This window comes from Diaphorina citri, unplaced genomic scaffold (assembly GCF_000475195.1).
Source record: "Diaphorina citri unplaced genomic scaffold, Diaci psyllid genome assembly version 1.1 scaffold1634, whole genome shotgun sequence".
Taxonomy (NCBI): domain Eukaryota; kingdom Metazoa; phylum Arthropoda; class Insecta; order Hemiptera; family Psyllidae; genus Diaphorina; species Diaphorina citri.
Window position 1 is genome coordinate 71,782 of NW_007379060.1, and position 12,366 is coordinate 84,147.

General features: G+C 36.2%; 1 protein-coding gene across 1 annotated transcript; it reads left to right on the forward strand.

The window, feature by feature from the left end:
* Positions 1 to 6,643: 6,643 nt before the first annotated feature.
* Positions 6,644 to 7,806, forward strand: LOC103516656 (the record flags this gene model as incomplete). The annotated part of the gene is given in 1 exon segment (XM_008481638.3): positions 6,644 to 7,806. A coding segment is annotated over 1 exon segment (561 nt), but the record flags the coding sequence as incomplete, so codon positions are not given.
* Positions 7,807 to 12,366: the final 4,560 nt, after the last annotated feature.

Genomic DNA, 12,366 nt, shown 5'->3' on the forward strand with positions numbered 1-12,366 from the left:
CAATTCTGACAATGGGCCCCTTCTTGCAAAACAATTCTTCACAAACACAAGTATAAGTAGTGCTTTATTTGGATTCCATCCTAAACAGATAAAGTTCGTTCTCGGAACGGCTGGGTTTCTCCTATCCTTCTTTCTCTCTTTGCTTTCGGGACGACAAGAACTATCACTCGTATTTATGAACAAGATTGATCGTTCTTAGATCAGTCTCGAGTCAAAATTGACCAATCAAATGCCTTGAGACTATGCTTAGCACGAACTTAAGAGCCAGCATTTTGTTCATAAATATGGGTGTGAGTACTTACAGCTCCCTTTATCAAACTTCTTAAATAAAATGAAAATATTGGTGATTCCGGTTCCCCTTAAGGAGGTCGTCCCCAGGGGCAAGTGGGCCCTAACCCCCTGTGACTGACCCTGATATCTACCTACACGTATGAAATGTGTTTGTGATATGATGTAATGAGAGTGTGCTATGTTTGTACTATATGGACATGTTGTGATATGTTTATACAATGTTTACTTATGTATTTGTATGATACCGTTTGTACGCTATGGATATATGCTGTTTTATTGTTTGTTTTTGTTGCTGTTAGCGTTATGGAATGCTTGTCAACAGGTAGACCCTGTCTTTTGGGAGAGAAAATGATTGTTGAAATGCGTATACGTATTTGTTAGGTGCAGGTTGCAAAAGATCTTGTAAAGGTCGGAAAGATGTTAAGTCAACATTTTACTTAAATGCTTCACTTGTGATGAAGTTGAAAATAATAGGAATTCGAATTCTAATTGTGTTGAGCATAAATGCTTGTCACAAATGTCGTTCCCCAATTAATAGACTACGCTAAAATTTCATGACTTGACTTGGACTTGAACCACCAACCTCCAGATCCGGAGTCCACCGCGCAACTACTACACTACTGAGGTTGGTACTGGTAGGTATGTAGTTGAAAATAATAAACTGCTACGAATAAACTCCTAAGTTAAGGAACTGGGTATTTTAATATAAGAATCCATTGTTCATAATTATGAAAGGCTTTCTCTTCCACCTAACCTACTGCCAATCACTCGACCACTTCGTCTTAAATAACATGAGACTCTTCGTTACATTATGTATGTTTATTTTGGTTATTCGTTATACTATGTTTCTTTTGGTTATATTAAAATTGTCTTTATTGCCTATAATACGTTATGGTATTAAACATAAGTATACAATACATACACGGTGTCCCTTGATCTCTAAAAAGATGCATTTTGATCTACATTCGTAGTAAATTTAAAATAGAAAGTAAAAATTACCATAATGTAGGTAATTAATATCATGATTCAGTATCATTTTTGCTTTTGACTTCTTAATAGTGCCCAAATCACTAGTAAACGAATTTTCTCATTAAAACGCATAAAACTGGCTTCAAAGTTAATGCTGATGTGCGATTTGTACAGTCTCAAGCCGGGTGTGATGGTTTGTAACCCTCGGATTTATGTCAGAGATATATTTTCGCATAGTGTGGACACATGTTTAGGGACACCCTGTATTATTATAAGTAGGTAATATTCTCGCCACAACTTCTTTACGAAAAAAAAAACTCAAGAATAAAGACAATCTATTTCGAGTCTTCTGTTAATGTTCCCCTCTCTTGCATCTGTTGTCTTTATTTTTACTTCAAGAAAAGTATTAAACTTGAAGAGAGAGAAGAAGGTTAGGAGAGGAGCAGATTATCCTTGAAGAGATCACCGTTTTTGTCCCTATCAAGCTGGGACTAACTATTTTTTCCCCATCCGTGGCACAAGCTCTGCTTATACGCGGATGGGTATACCATTTATAAGAAAAATGTATGTTCTGAGTTTTTTGTCGATCAAATATAAATGGAAACTTATTAAAAAAAAAAAAAAAAAAAAAAAAAAAAAAAAAAAAAAAAAGAGATGACATGGTACCAATTCGAAATAGTGGAGATGCAATCGTAGCCAACCCATGATTACTGGAGATTCCAGGTTAACTAATCCATAATTAGAGGAGTTAACCAATTCTTTTTTAGTCGAGGTTGCAAGAAAATCGATCTGAAATTGGTGGAGATGCCAAGATTACTTACATGTTGCCAATCAACAATGTAGGTACAAATAACATATATGTCTCCCAAGGTCACATTGTCCACTCTGCAGCGACTATATCTTAAAGTTCTAGGTAGATATATCTCTTTAAAGTTCTTTCAGTAGAAGCTGGCTAGCCGGAAGCTGTAATGTAGGTTATTCGTTAGTTTCTTACAATCTGGAGACTCTTTGGAGCCAGGGTTGCATTTTAGAAGCGCCAAAGAGATAGAAACTAAGAGGAAGATAGCGCGAAAGAGATAACTAGAGGAAGCTAGCCAGAAAAGTTCTGAAACGGAAGAAAACAAAAGATATTTAAAACGACGTGATGAAGTTTTTAATTGAATAAAATGCAAGATTACTGGATGGTGCGAAAAAGAACAATTATTCAGGTACACTTTAGTAGACAGTTACCTGACTACAAATTTTCAATTCATTACATAAAGTTTGACTCTGTAAATTTGAGTAGCTACAACTTAACTCCATACACAACAAACCCACCCTGAGACTCAGGTGTAGAGGCAAACAGCCCCAAAAGTTGAGTTAAGTTTATAAGAATCTACAACTCAAGGTGCACAAACCATACAAATTTGTATAGGATCTTAAATGAAAGAAAAATGCAAATAACTACATATTACAACTTTACAGTCCAAGGTAGCCAAAATGCCTCGTTATTTTTTTTTATTAATTTTTTATTATTATTATTATTATTATTTTTAAATTTATTTATCCACCTGAGAGTTCCATAGGTATTGTGTTTAGGTAGAATCTCCAAAGTGATTGACAATTTTTTGATCATTGTTGAGAGTTTGAAAGTTGGAATTTGAAAAGAATTTAGGTATGCAACTTGACACAAAGCACTCATTTTGTATTATACGGATATTTTTCTGTATTTATGATATTAGTTGGAATTTGAAAAGAATTTAGTATCCAACTTGAGACAAAGCACTCATTGGTGTATTATACGGATATTTTCTGTATTTATGATATTAGGGGAAGTCCGGACAAAGTGATCCGTCCGGGCAAAGTGGTGGCAGTGGTGCACCCCCAACTTTTACCCCTCTCTTAGCTCTAGGAGTGTAGGGGAAACTATGAAAGAGAGGAGGTTCTCCTCTCTTTCATATTCTCCTGAGGAGAATACTTGTCTCCTAACTGTAGGTATAACTGTACCTTCCATCACCTACCCATACGTACCTAGGTATTTTCTGTACTCAAAGATTCGTGAACCTCCCGTATCAGGTTTGGGAATTTCCAAATCTTCTTCTGGGACCTAAATGTTTCTCTAATCCAACCAGCCAGCAAGTCTTGCATTTTTTTTTTTTTTTTTTTTTTAAAGCATCAGGGGAGAATCACCATCAGGGGAGAAAACAAAAAGAATCAGCATCAGGAGAGAATCAGCATCAGGAGAGAAAACAAAATGAACTTTTGTTTATACTCAATACTCGGGAAAATGTTCTGAGTAATTTTTATCGTCACTGAGGTAATAATACTCACATTTTCCAAACAGTTAAGAGGATTCGAAAAAAAGTTCTACCACAATAGACGCTAAAAATTTAATAGGAACTTCAGCTCCTACAGGGACTATTTGAAAGTTTCCTTTTTTGAATATTTCACTCCTGGGTCTTCAATTATCAGAAATAATCCCCAGCACGCGTTAAAAAGATTTCATCTCGTTTTTTGGAAAGAAAATAATGATGAAAATTAGGTTTCGGGTATGAGTCCCATTAAATAATTGGGGTGGAAAAAAAATGAGAGGAAAAAGTATTAAACTTGAAGAGAGAGAAGAAGGTCAGGAGAGGAGCAGATTATCCTTGAAGAGATCACCGTTTTTGTCCCTATCAAGCTGGGACTAATTCCAAATTAGTGGAGATGACATGGTAACCAATTCGAAATAGTGGAGATGCAATCGTAGCCAACCCATGATTAGTGGAGATTCCAGGTCAACCAACCCATGATTAGTGGAGATTCCAGGTTAACTAATCCATAATTAGAGGAGTCAACCAATTCATTTTTAGTCGAAGTTGCAAGAAAATCGATCTGAAATTGGTGGAGATGTCAAGATTACTTATATGTTACCAATCAACAATGTAGGTACATATATGTCTCCCAATGTCACATTGTCCACTCTGCAGCGACGATATCTTAAAGTTCTAGGTAGATATATCTCTTTAAAGTTCTTCCAGTAGAAGCTGGCAAGCTGGAAGCTGTAATGTAGGTTATTCGTTAGTTTCTTATAATCTGGAGACTCTTTGGAGCCAAGGTTGCATATTAGAAGCGCCAAAGAGATAGAAACTAAGAGGAAGTTAGCGCCAAAGAGATAACTAGAGGAAGCTAGCCAGAAAAGTTCTGAAACGGAAGAAAACAAAAGATATTTAAAACGACGTGATGAAGTTTTTAATTGAATAAAATGCAAGATTACTGGATGGTGCGAAAAAGAACAATTATTCAGGTACACTTTAGTAGACAGTTACCTGGCGTTTTACCCAGGGTCGTGCTACTTTCACTTCCTCGAAAATCACTTTTGGTGATTTTTCCCCCTTTAGAGTTTGTTGGAGCAGGGCCCAGGACAGAGGCAAAAACTTTGCTCTTAATACAATTGAAAGATATAGAGGACTAAGAAGAAATGCAGAAGGGAAAGACAGATAAGACTAGTGTATCTCAGGTACCGGTATAAAATGAAGAATAGAATAGAAGAAGAAATGAGGAAAAACTTGGAAGTTAAGTTTTAATTAGAAAAAAAGTACCTCGTGCAAAGTCTTTAGTCTCTGCGCTCCATTGTTTTTTGTCTTTCATCCGGCAATCTATCTGCTCTCGCCCATCCTTAAAAATCTTAAGATGAAACTTTGACTCGAAAATATGAAGCCAACTTTCTATGAACTTATCAAGTCAACTTCCTATTCGAAAATATCAAAATCGGAGTAAAAATTTTAATTTTCTTTTGAAAATTGACGAACTTTGACTCGATTTTTTACGAGGTAATAAAAGATTGGACGCCTGTTGGACCGTTATTAATTTTATTTATTACTTGAGTTTGAGGTTAAACCCATTGGCGTAGCGTCCATGTAGGGCGTGTATGGCGGCCATACACTCAAAAATTCCACTCAAATACCCTTAAATATTGACTTTAAAAAATTATTGTATTATTATTAGATAGATATTGTGATAGAAATTAGTGTCCGCCCTACACTTGGAGTTAGACCACGCTATAACGCCACTGGTTAAACCTAAGAAGGAAAATGAAATTTTTGGGTTAATCAGTCAGTCTCCTTTATTGCGAAATATTTGCGATTTCTGCAACATATTGGCTCAGCATCAACAACTAGACAAGCACTTGGTTCAGGAAACTAAATTCTTGTACACAAAAAGCCCTCTCTGAGGCTTAGTTGTAGGGGGAAACAGCTCTAAAAGGTGGGTTATTATACGAATTAAGGAGCGCTACTCCACCCCGCCATGCGCCAAGTCAAAATTTGACAGCGCTACTAAGAGATCTACGTACAATACGAAACTATTTAAAAATTAAAAAAAAAAAAAAAAAAAAAAAAATTTTAAAATACAAAAAAAGGAGGTTCTAGTAATCTAGTTGAGTCCTAGTCCTAGAAATTTCCAAGATTGAAAATTCCTACTTAATAATTTTATTAATTACTTATTCACAACCCAGTATTTAAAGTTCTAGTTTTTCTCCATTATAATCTAGGCTTCATCTGATGAAGCGCGGCGTATTTCATAGAAAATGAAATAATCATCGAAACTTTGAAACTTTTTTGTGCACTTCTATAAGAAACTGTTTTTCTGCTTCACAGCTATCATTATTAAGTGTTTCAAAATAAACACCCAGAAAATCTTTGTTTGTGCCACTGAATTCTAAGAAAGGCGGGGGATTTAATATTCGTAGTAACTTTACCTTCAGTGCAAAGGTTGAACAGTCCACTATAGCGGTAATGAAGGTAATATATATTTTATTCAGAATTTGTAAGTTTATTCAGCAAAAGTTGGGCTACCACTTTTCGTGAACTATGTATGTATATCAAAATTCGCCTTGGTTCACTAAATAACGAGCTCAACTTTAATCCAAACCACAGATTCTCAGACCCACAATCTCATTTGCTTACTGGCTCCCTCAACTTCATTTGATATTCGAAATAAAAAACTATAGGGGTATTTGAACAATTTACTATAGGTACAGTCTAAATAAAGCACTGTTTTACTTTTACATAATTATTATGATAGGTACTTTCATTATATGTACATACCTATTATCAGAATTATCACTTTTTATTGAGGATAATTAAAATATTCCTACATAGGCTTAGGCAACAATATGCATAGGTATTAGGAAGCCATTCAATCAATGTTGAGATTAATTTGGAATAATATGAGTCGTAGACAAAGGATCACCGACTTCTGAGCATCTTCAACAGATTCTTTTAGAATTTTATTATACTTAATACGCATGTGATACGTCACTATGAGGGGGTGTTAGATTCTACAATGTCTCCACTTCTGGTGTGACACTGCCAAGTCTAGTTACTTCTACAAGACAGTCTGTGAGAGGCCTTCATCATGGGAATGCCCGCTATCTCTCTCCACCTAATAACGAAACAGAATGAGGCTCATTAATTTTGAATCTGCTGCGGGGGCGGACACGGCCTCTATTGCTCCAGTAAACAATATTAGTTTATTGCCCAGTCAGCCAGTCTAAGAGCAATCGAAGAGTAAACACTTTGAAAAATATTTCTTTTTTGATTTTTTTGAGATTTCACTTTCAGTAGGAATTGATATTGTTTGTTTCATTTAGTGAGTCTTCGTAAAGGTGGACAATTTTTTTTCTAAATAAACAGGCATTAAAATAATAACGCCAAGAACATTTAATAGTCTTTGTATTGTGTAATTACTTTTTCCGGATGTAAAGCCGAAGTGAAGTCGTTTAAAACCATCGTAAATAAATAACTTCTAAATATTATAAACGTTATTTTGTGACCGTTTCTTTAAAAATTACCGCTATGGCACACCTCGGTCGTTATACCTCTGTGTTCGTTGTTTCCGTACGTAACCCTTACGTCCTAACGTCAAGTTAAAGTAAAACCCCCGCTGTGAACAATGTGACTATTAAAATCCCAGAAAGATTTCAAACATCCCTCCTCTGCTAATCAGCGCGTTAGTAGTGGGGGAATGCTGAAACCCAACAACACCCCTGCCGTCAGTTTACCGAAAGATCTCCCGCCGAGTGGGTCCAAGCCCAGTGCATCACGTGGTGGGGGTACGCCCCCTGCGAGGAAGGATCTCAACCGCTACCTGGGGGCGTCCGAGAGTCCGGTGCCTCCACGGAAGGAGAACCTTAGCTTGAATCTCAACTTGAGAAAGAATCGGAAACCGTTGAAGTCAACGCCGGACCAAAGTCCATCGGAGGAGAATGTGACGTTCCTGGACTCCCCCACCTCCTCATTAGACCACGCATCCTCAGACATGTCCACTCTAGCTGTAGAGAGACCGAGGAAGAAGCTGTCGTTCCGAGAACCAGAGATCATGGGGTATTACATGCAGATGAAACAGGGCGTAGCATCTCGTCTATCCAGGAAGAACAAATCACCCAAGACCAGTGTCGGAGATAAGGGCATATCTGCGGCTCAGTCCACTGTTGTGAAAAATTCGGCAGTGGCGTATGAGACAGATGATTCGGATGTGTTCAACTTGAATACGTTCAGTGATTCAGCGGAGGATCTGGATTTGGAGGTAACGTATGATTGAAATATTTTACTGATTTGACCTAAAACATTCGTGGAAGACGAGTGTTGTTTCCTTTGAAACGGTACTGATACATATTGTAGATCGTAGCCATACTTTTGCGAGAGGAGATAACCTTTATAACCCTTATCTCCTCCCTACTTTCCAGCGTGTTTAGACGGGATCCCAACTTCACTCTAAACCTTGTCAATCATCTCTTTTATATTACTTGACGTATTTTACTGATTTGACCTAAAACATTCGTGGAAGACGAGTGTTGTTTCCTTTGAAACGGTACTGATATTGTAGATCGTAGCCTTCCTTCTGCGAGAGGAGATAACCCTTATCTCCTCCCTACTTTCCAGCGTGTTTAGACGGGATCCCAACTTCACTCTAAACCTTGTCAATCATCTCTTTTATATTAAAACCCAACTTTGTTGTCGAAGAATTCTTCCTGATTTTCCTCCTTCCATCTACCTATGTACATTAAACCCAGTAAATTTCACCTACCTAAGTACATATGTAATTATGTATGTTCTTTCTCACTTTGAATTTGGAATCCATCAAACCTCGTGACATAAACAGCCACCGACTTTACAAGAGTGTGTGTTAGTATTTTACTGATTTGACCTAAAACATTCGCGGAAGATGAGTGTTGTTTCCTTTGAAACGGTACTGATACATATTGTAGATCGTAGCCATCCTTCTGCGAGAGGAGAAAACCTTTATCTCCTCCCTACTTTCCAGCGTGTTTAGACGGGATCCCAACTTCACTCTAAACCTTGTCAATCATCTCTTTTATATTAAAACCCAGCTAGAACTTGAGCCCCAGCTCTCCGAATTACGAGTCAAACGTTCTCTCTAAAACCTCTTAGATACTGGAGTAACTTCGCAAAATCTTAATATTAATAATAATTTCCACCTATTTTCTTCAATAAAATCGTTGTCACACTAAATACCAAATTGCAGCTCACTTCAAATGATATACCGATAATAAAAATAACAACGAGTTAAGCACTGCATTAGTGTAATACGCAAATACTTAAATAGTGAATAGGGTATCATCATCTTTCTAAATCTCAGAATTAGTAAACTGTTAAAGAAAACATTATTGCTTATTGAATGCAATAAAAATGTAAATTCGAATGATACAAAACTGGAACTCGAACCCCAGCTCTCCGAATTACGAGTCAAACGTTCTCTCTAAAACCTCTTAGATACTGGAGTAACTTCGCAAAATCTTAATATTAATAATAATAATTTCCACCTATTTTCTTCAATAAAATCGTTGTCACACTAAATACCAAATTGCAACTCACTTCAAATGATATACCTACCGATAATAAAAATAACAATGAGTTAAGCACTGCATTAGTGTAATAGTGTAATACGTGTAGTGAATATAGGGTATCATCCTCTTTCTAAATCTCAGAATTAGTAAACTGTTAGAGAAAACATTATTGCTTATTTCTTCAATAAAATCGTTGTCACACTAAATACCAAATTGCAACTCACTTCAAATGATATACCGATAATAAAAATACCTAACAATGAGTTGAGCACTGCATTAGTGTAATACGCAAATACTTAAATAGTAAATAGGGTATCATCCTCTTTCTAAATCTCAGAATTAGTAAACTGTTAAAGAAAACATTATTGCTTATTGAATGCAATAAAAATGTAAATTCGAATGATACAAAATTTTCTGCATAGCAAAATGCAACAATCTATACTTACAATATATGTATGTTCTTTCTCACTTTGAATTTGAAATCCATCAAACCTCGTGACATAAACAGCCACCGACTTTACAAGAGTGTGTGTTTGAACGCTACATTAAAAAGCTTTTCCATCAAGGCTTTGACAAGTCATCTGTGTAAAAGCTCCTCTTGTTCCTTTACCGTTTAGTATATTTTCGTTTTTTATGTGAACAGACAGCTGTCAAGGGAGTTACACACGGGAATATCTGGGATATGCCAAAGACTTTGAAAAACTCGAAACGTCCACTAAAAATGGTCCTCTGAAAGAACAGAGTAGGTCCATAGATGCCGTTTAATACGGATAAAAGAACGAGATTCCATCCACCTGGATTCAGTTAGGTCCAGGGTCTTACGGTCTTTTGTTGAATTTATGATTTTCTCAACCAACCTCAGTGGTGCAGTTGTTAACGCGTTGGACTTTGGATCTGGAGGTTGGTGGTTCGAGTCCAAGTCATGTCATGAAATTTATCTAGGTGAAATAATCGGGGAACGATGTTTGTGACAAGCATTTAAATATGCTTAACACAATTAAAATTCCTTTTTTTTTTTTTTTAATTTATGATTTTCTCTTGCACAGAAATCCAAATGGATTTTATTTTAACATGTAGCTGGCCAGAAGAAAGTTGAAAAAAAGAAACAATAACAAATAAGTATAATTATCTATTTGAGTGTAAACAAAGTTATAGGCACAGAAAATTCAAATGAAGGAGAAATTTCCATATTAAAGTTGTATGAATATTGAAATTGACGGGCCTAAAACAATAAAAAGTAATCATAACGTTGATAAAACATGGTTTATAATTTGTAAATCGTGTGTACGACTTTGACAAGTGTGTACGTACCTTTATTTAAACGGAGTAGCATGTGTACCGTTTTGCCCCCGTGTTCCCCTACATGTTGTAAATATTGTTTGTATATTTGGTTCCCAAATTAACTCCATTGTTTACATCCTGCCCTGGTGTTTGTTGAAAATTTCGAAATTTCGACCCATTCTCCTCTGTTAAAATTAGAGTAATGTGGATTAAACCATTTGAAATGTGGTACCCTACATTAGTGATGCAAGTTTTAATGGAATCATGAATAAATTATCTGTCGCATCATTAATGAATTATTTGTTGTATCATGAATGGAATCTTTGTGGTACCTACCAGCAGACCCTTTTCACAACTTTTACAAATGTCTACCTCAAAAGAACTCTGTTTTAATGTCGCTGCTAGAACTTGAGCCCCAGCTCTCCGAATTACGAGTCAAACGTTCTCTCTAAAACCTCTTAGATACTGGAGTAACTTCGCAAAATCTTAATATTAATAATAATTTCCACCTATTTTCTTCAATAAAATCGTTGTCACACTAAATACCAAATTGCAGCTCACTTCAAATGATATACCGATAATAAAAATAACAACGAGTTAAGCACTGCATTAGTGTAATACGCAAATACTTAAATAGTGAATAGGGTATCATCATCTTTCTAAATCTCAGAATTAGTAAACTGTTAAAGAAAACATTATTGCTTATTGAATGCAATAAAAATGTAAATTCGAATGATACAAAATTTTCTGCATAGCAAAATGCAACAATCTATACTTACAATATAGCAATTCAACATTCTACATACCTAGTAATGCAATGAAAGATTTAGGAGAGCAATCTGAGCGCACGGCAGTGCGCCAGGCCAAGTTCCAGTAAGCACGCCTGTGTATCTTTACACGAACCGATTCGGCAGGAGAGCAATATATTATTCTTTGAATTATACAGGGTGGTTGGAAGTTGTTGGCTTTTTTCTCAAGTGGAATATAAATTATCATAATATAGGTATCTAACGATCTAATGTACACTAGATAAATGATGTTTATTGGAAAATAGGTCCCTACGTTAAATACCTATGAATTATCTACCTATAATGCTAATATTTCTATGGGGTGCGAAAAACAATTTTATTGGCACTATAGGCCAGATTAGGGTCTCCAGATCAAATTTTTAAAAAGTAGGACATTTGGTTCCAAAAACCCGGACATTCCATCGAAAACCCGGACATTTCCAGATTTCAAAATGTATAGTTTGCACCAGTGCTCAGGGTGCAGAGAACACTGCATTTGCCAGATTTGCCTTACTTAAGTTACACACGATCGTTCTTCTTCACATTCCGATGAAAGCAAACATTTTTACTGGATTTGTTGATGTTTCATGAATACGAATTTCCATAATGTAAAGACAATCATTAGTCATGTAAAATACACATGACGAATTGTCAACCTATGTATAAATTGTAGGCATTTCTAGGTAAAACATGAAGTAGGTATTTACTTATTCTGAACTGAATTCACTGAATAAAAGAGACAAATTAATAAATTATTCAATAAATACTGTGATTTATGAATCTCATCAAAAACCCGGACATTTCCCAAATTTTCAAAAATCCCCCCGGACACCGGACAAACATGTAAAAACCCGGACATGTCCGGGAAAACCCGGACGTCTGGAAACCCTATCTGCAAGGGAGCTTGGTTGGGAAAATTGAATGTGCGACATCACCGCGTATGGGAGCGTATGTCGTTCAGTAAATCAGGTTTAGAGCTATTTTTCAAATCGATTTCTCTGGATCTAGAAGTTCCCCGCCTCCTCTAGGATACTAGTAGAAGTAAAACTCAATTTATCCTTTCAATTTCCAACCGGACAAACATGTAAAAACCCGGACTTGTCCGGGAAAACCCGGACGTCTGGAAACCCTAGGCGCAAAAATCGCAATTTTTTTACTCATTCACTCACTCACTCACTCATCAAAATGTTGAGGCACTTCCCGATATAG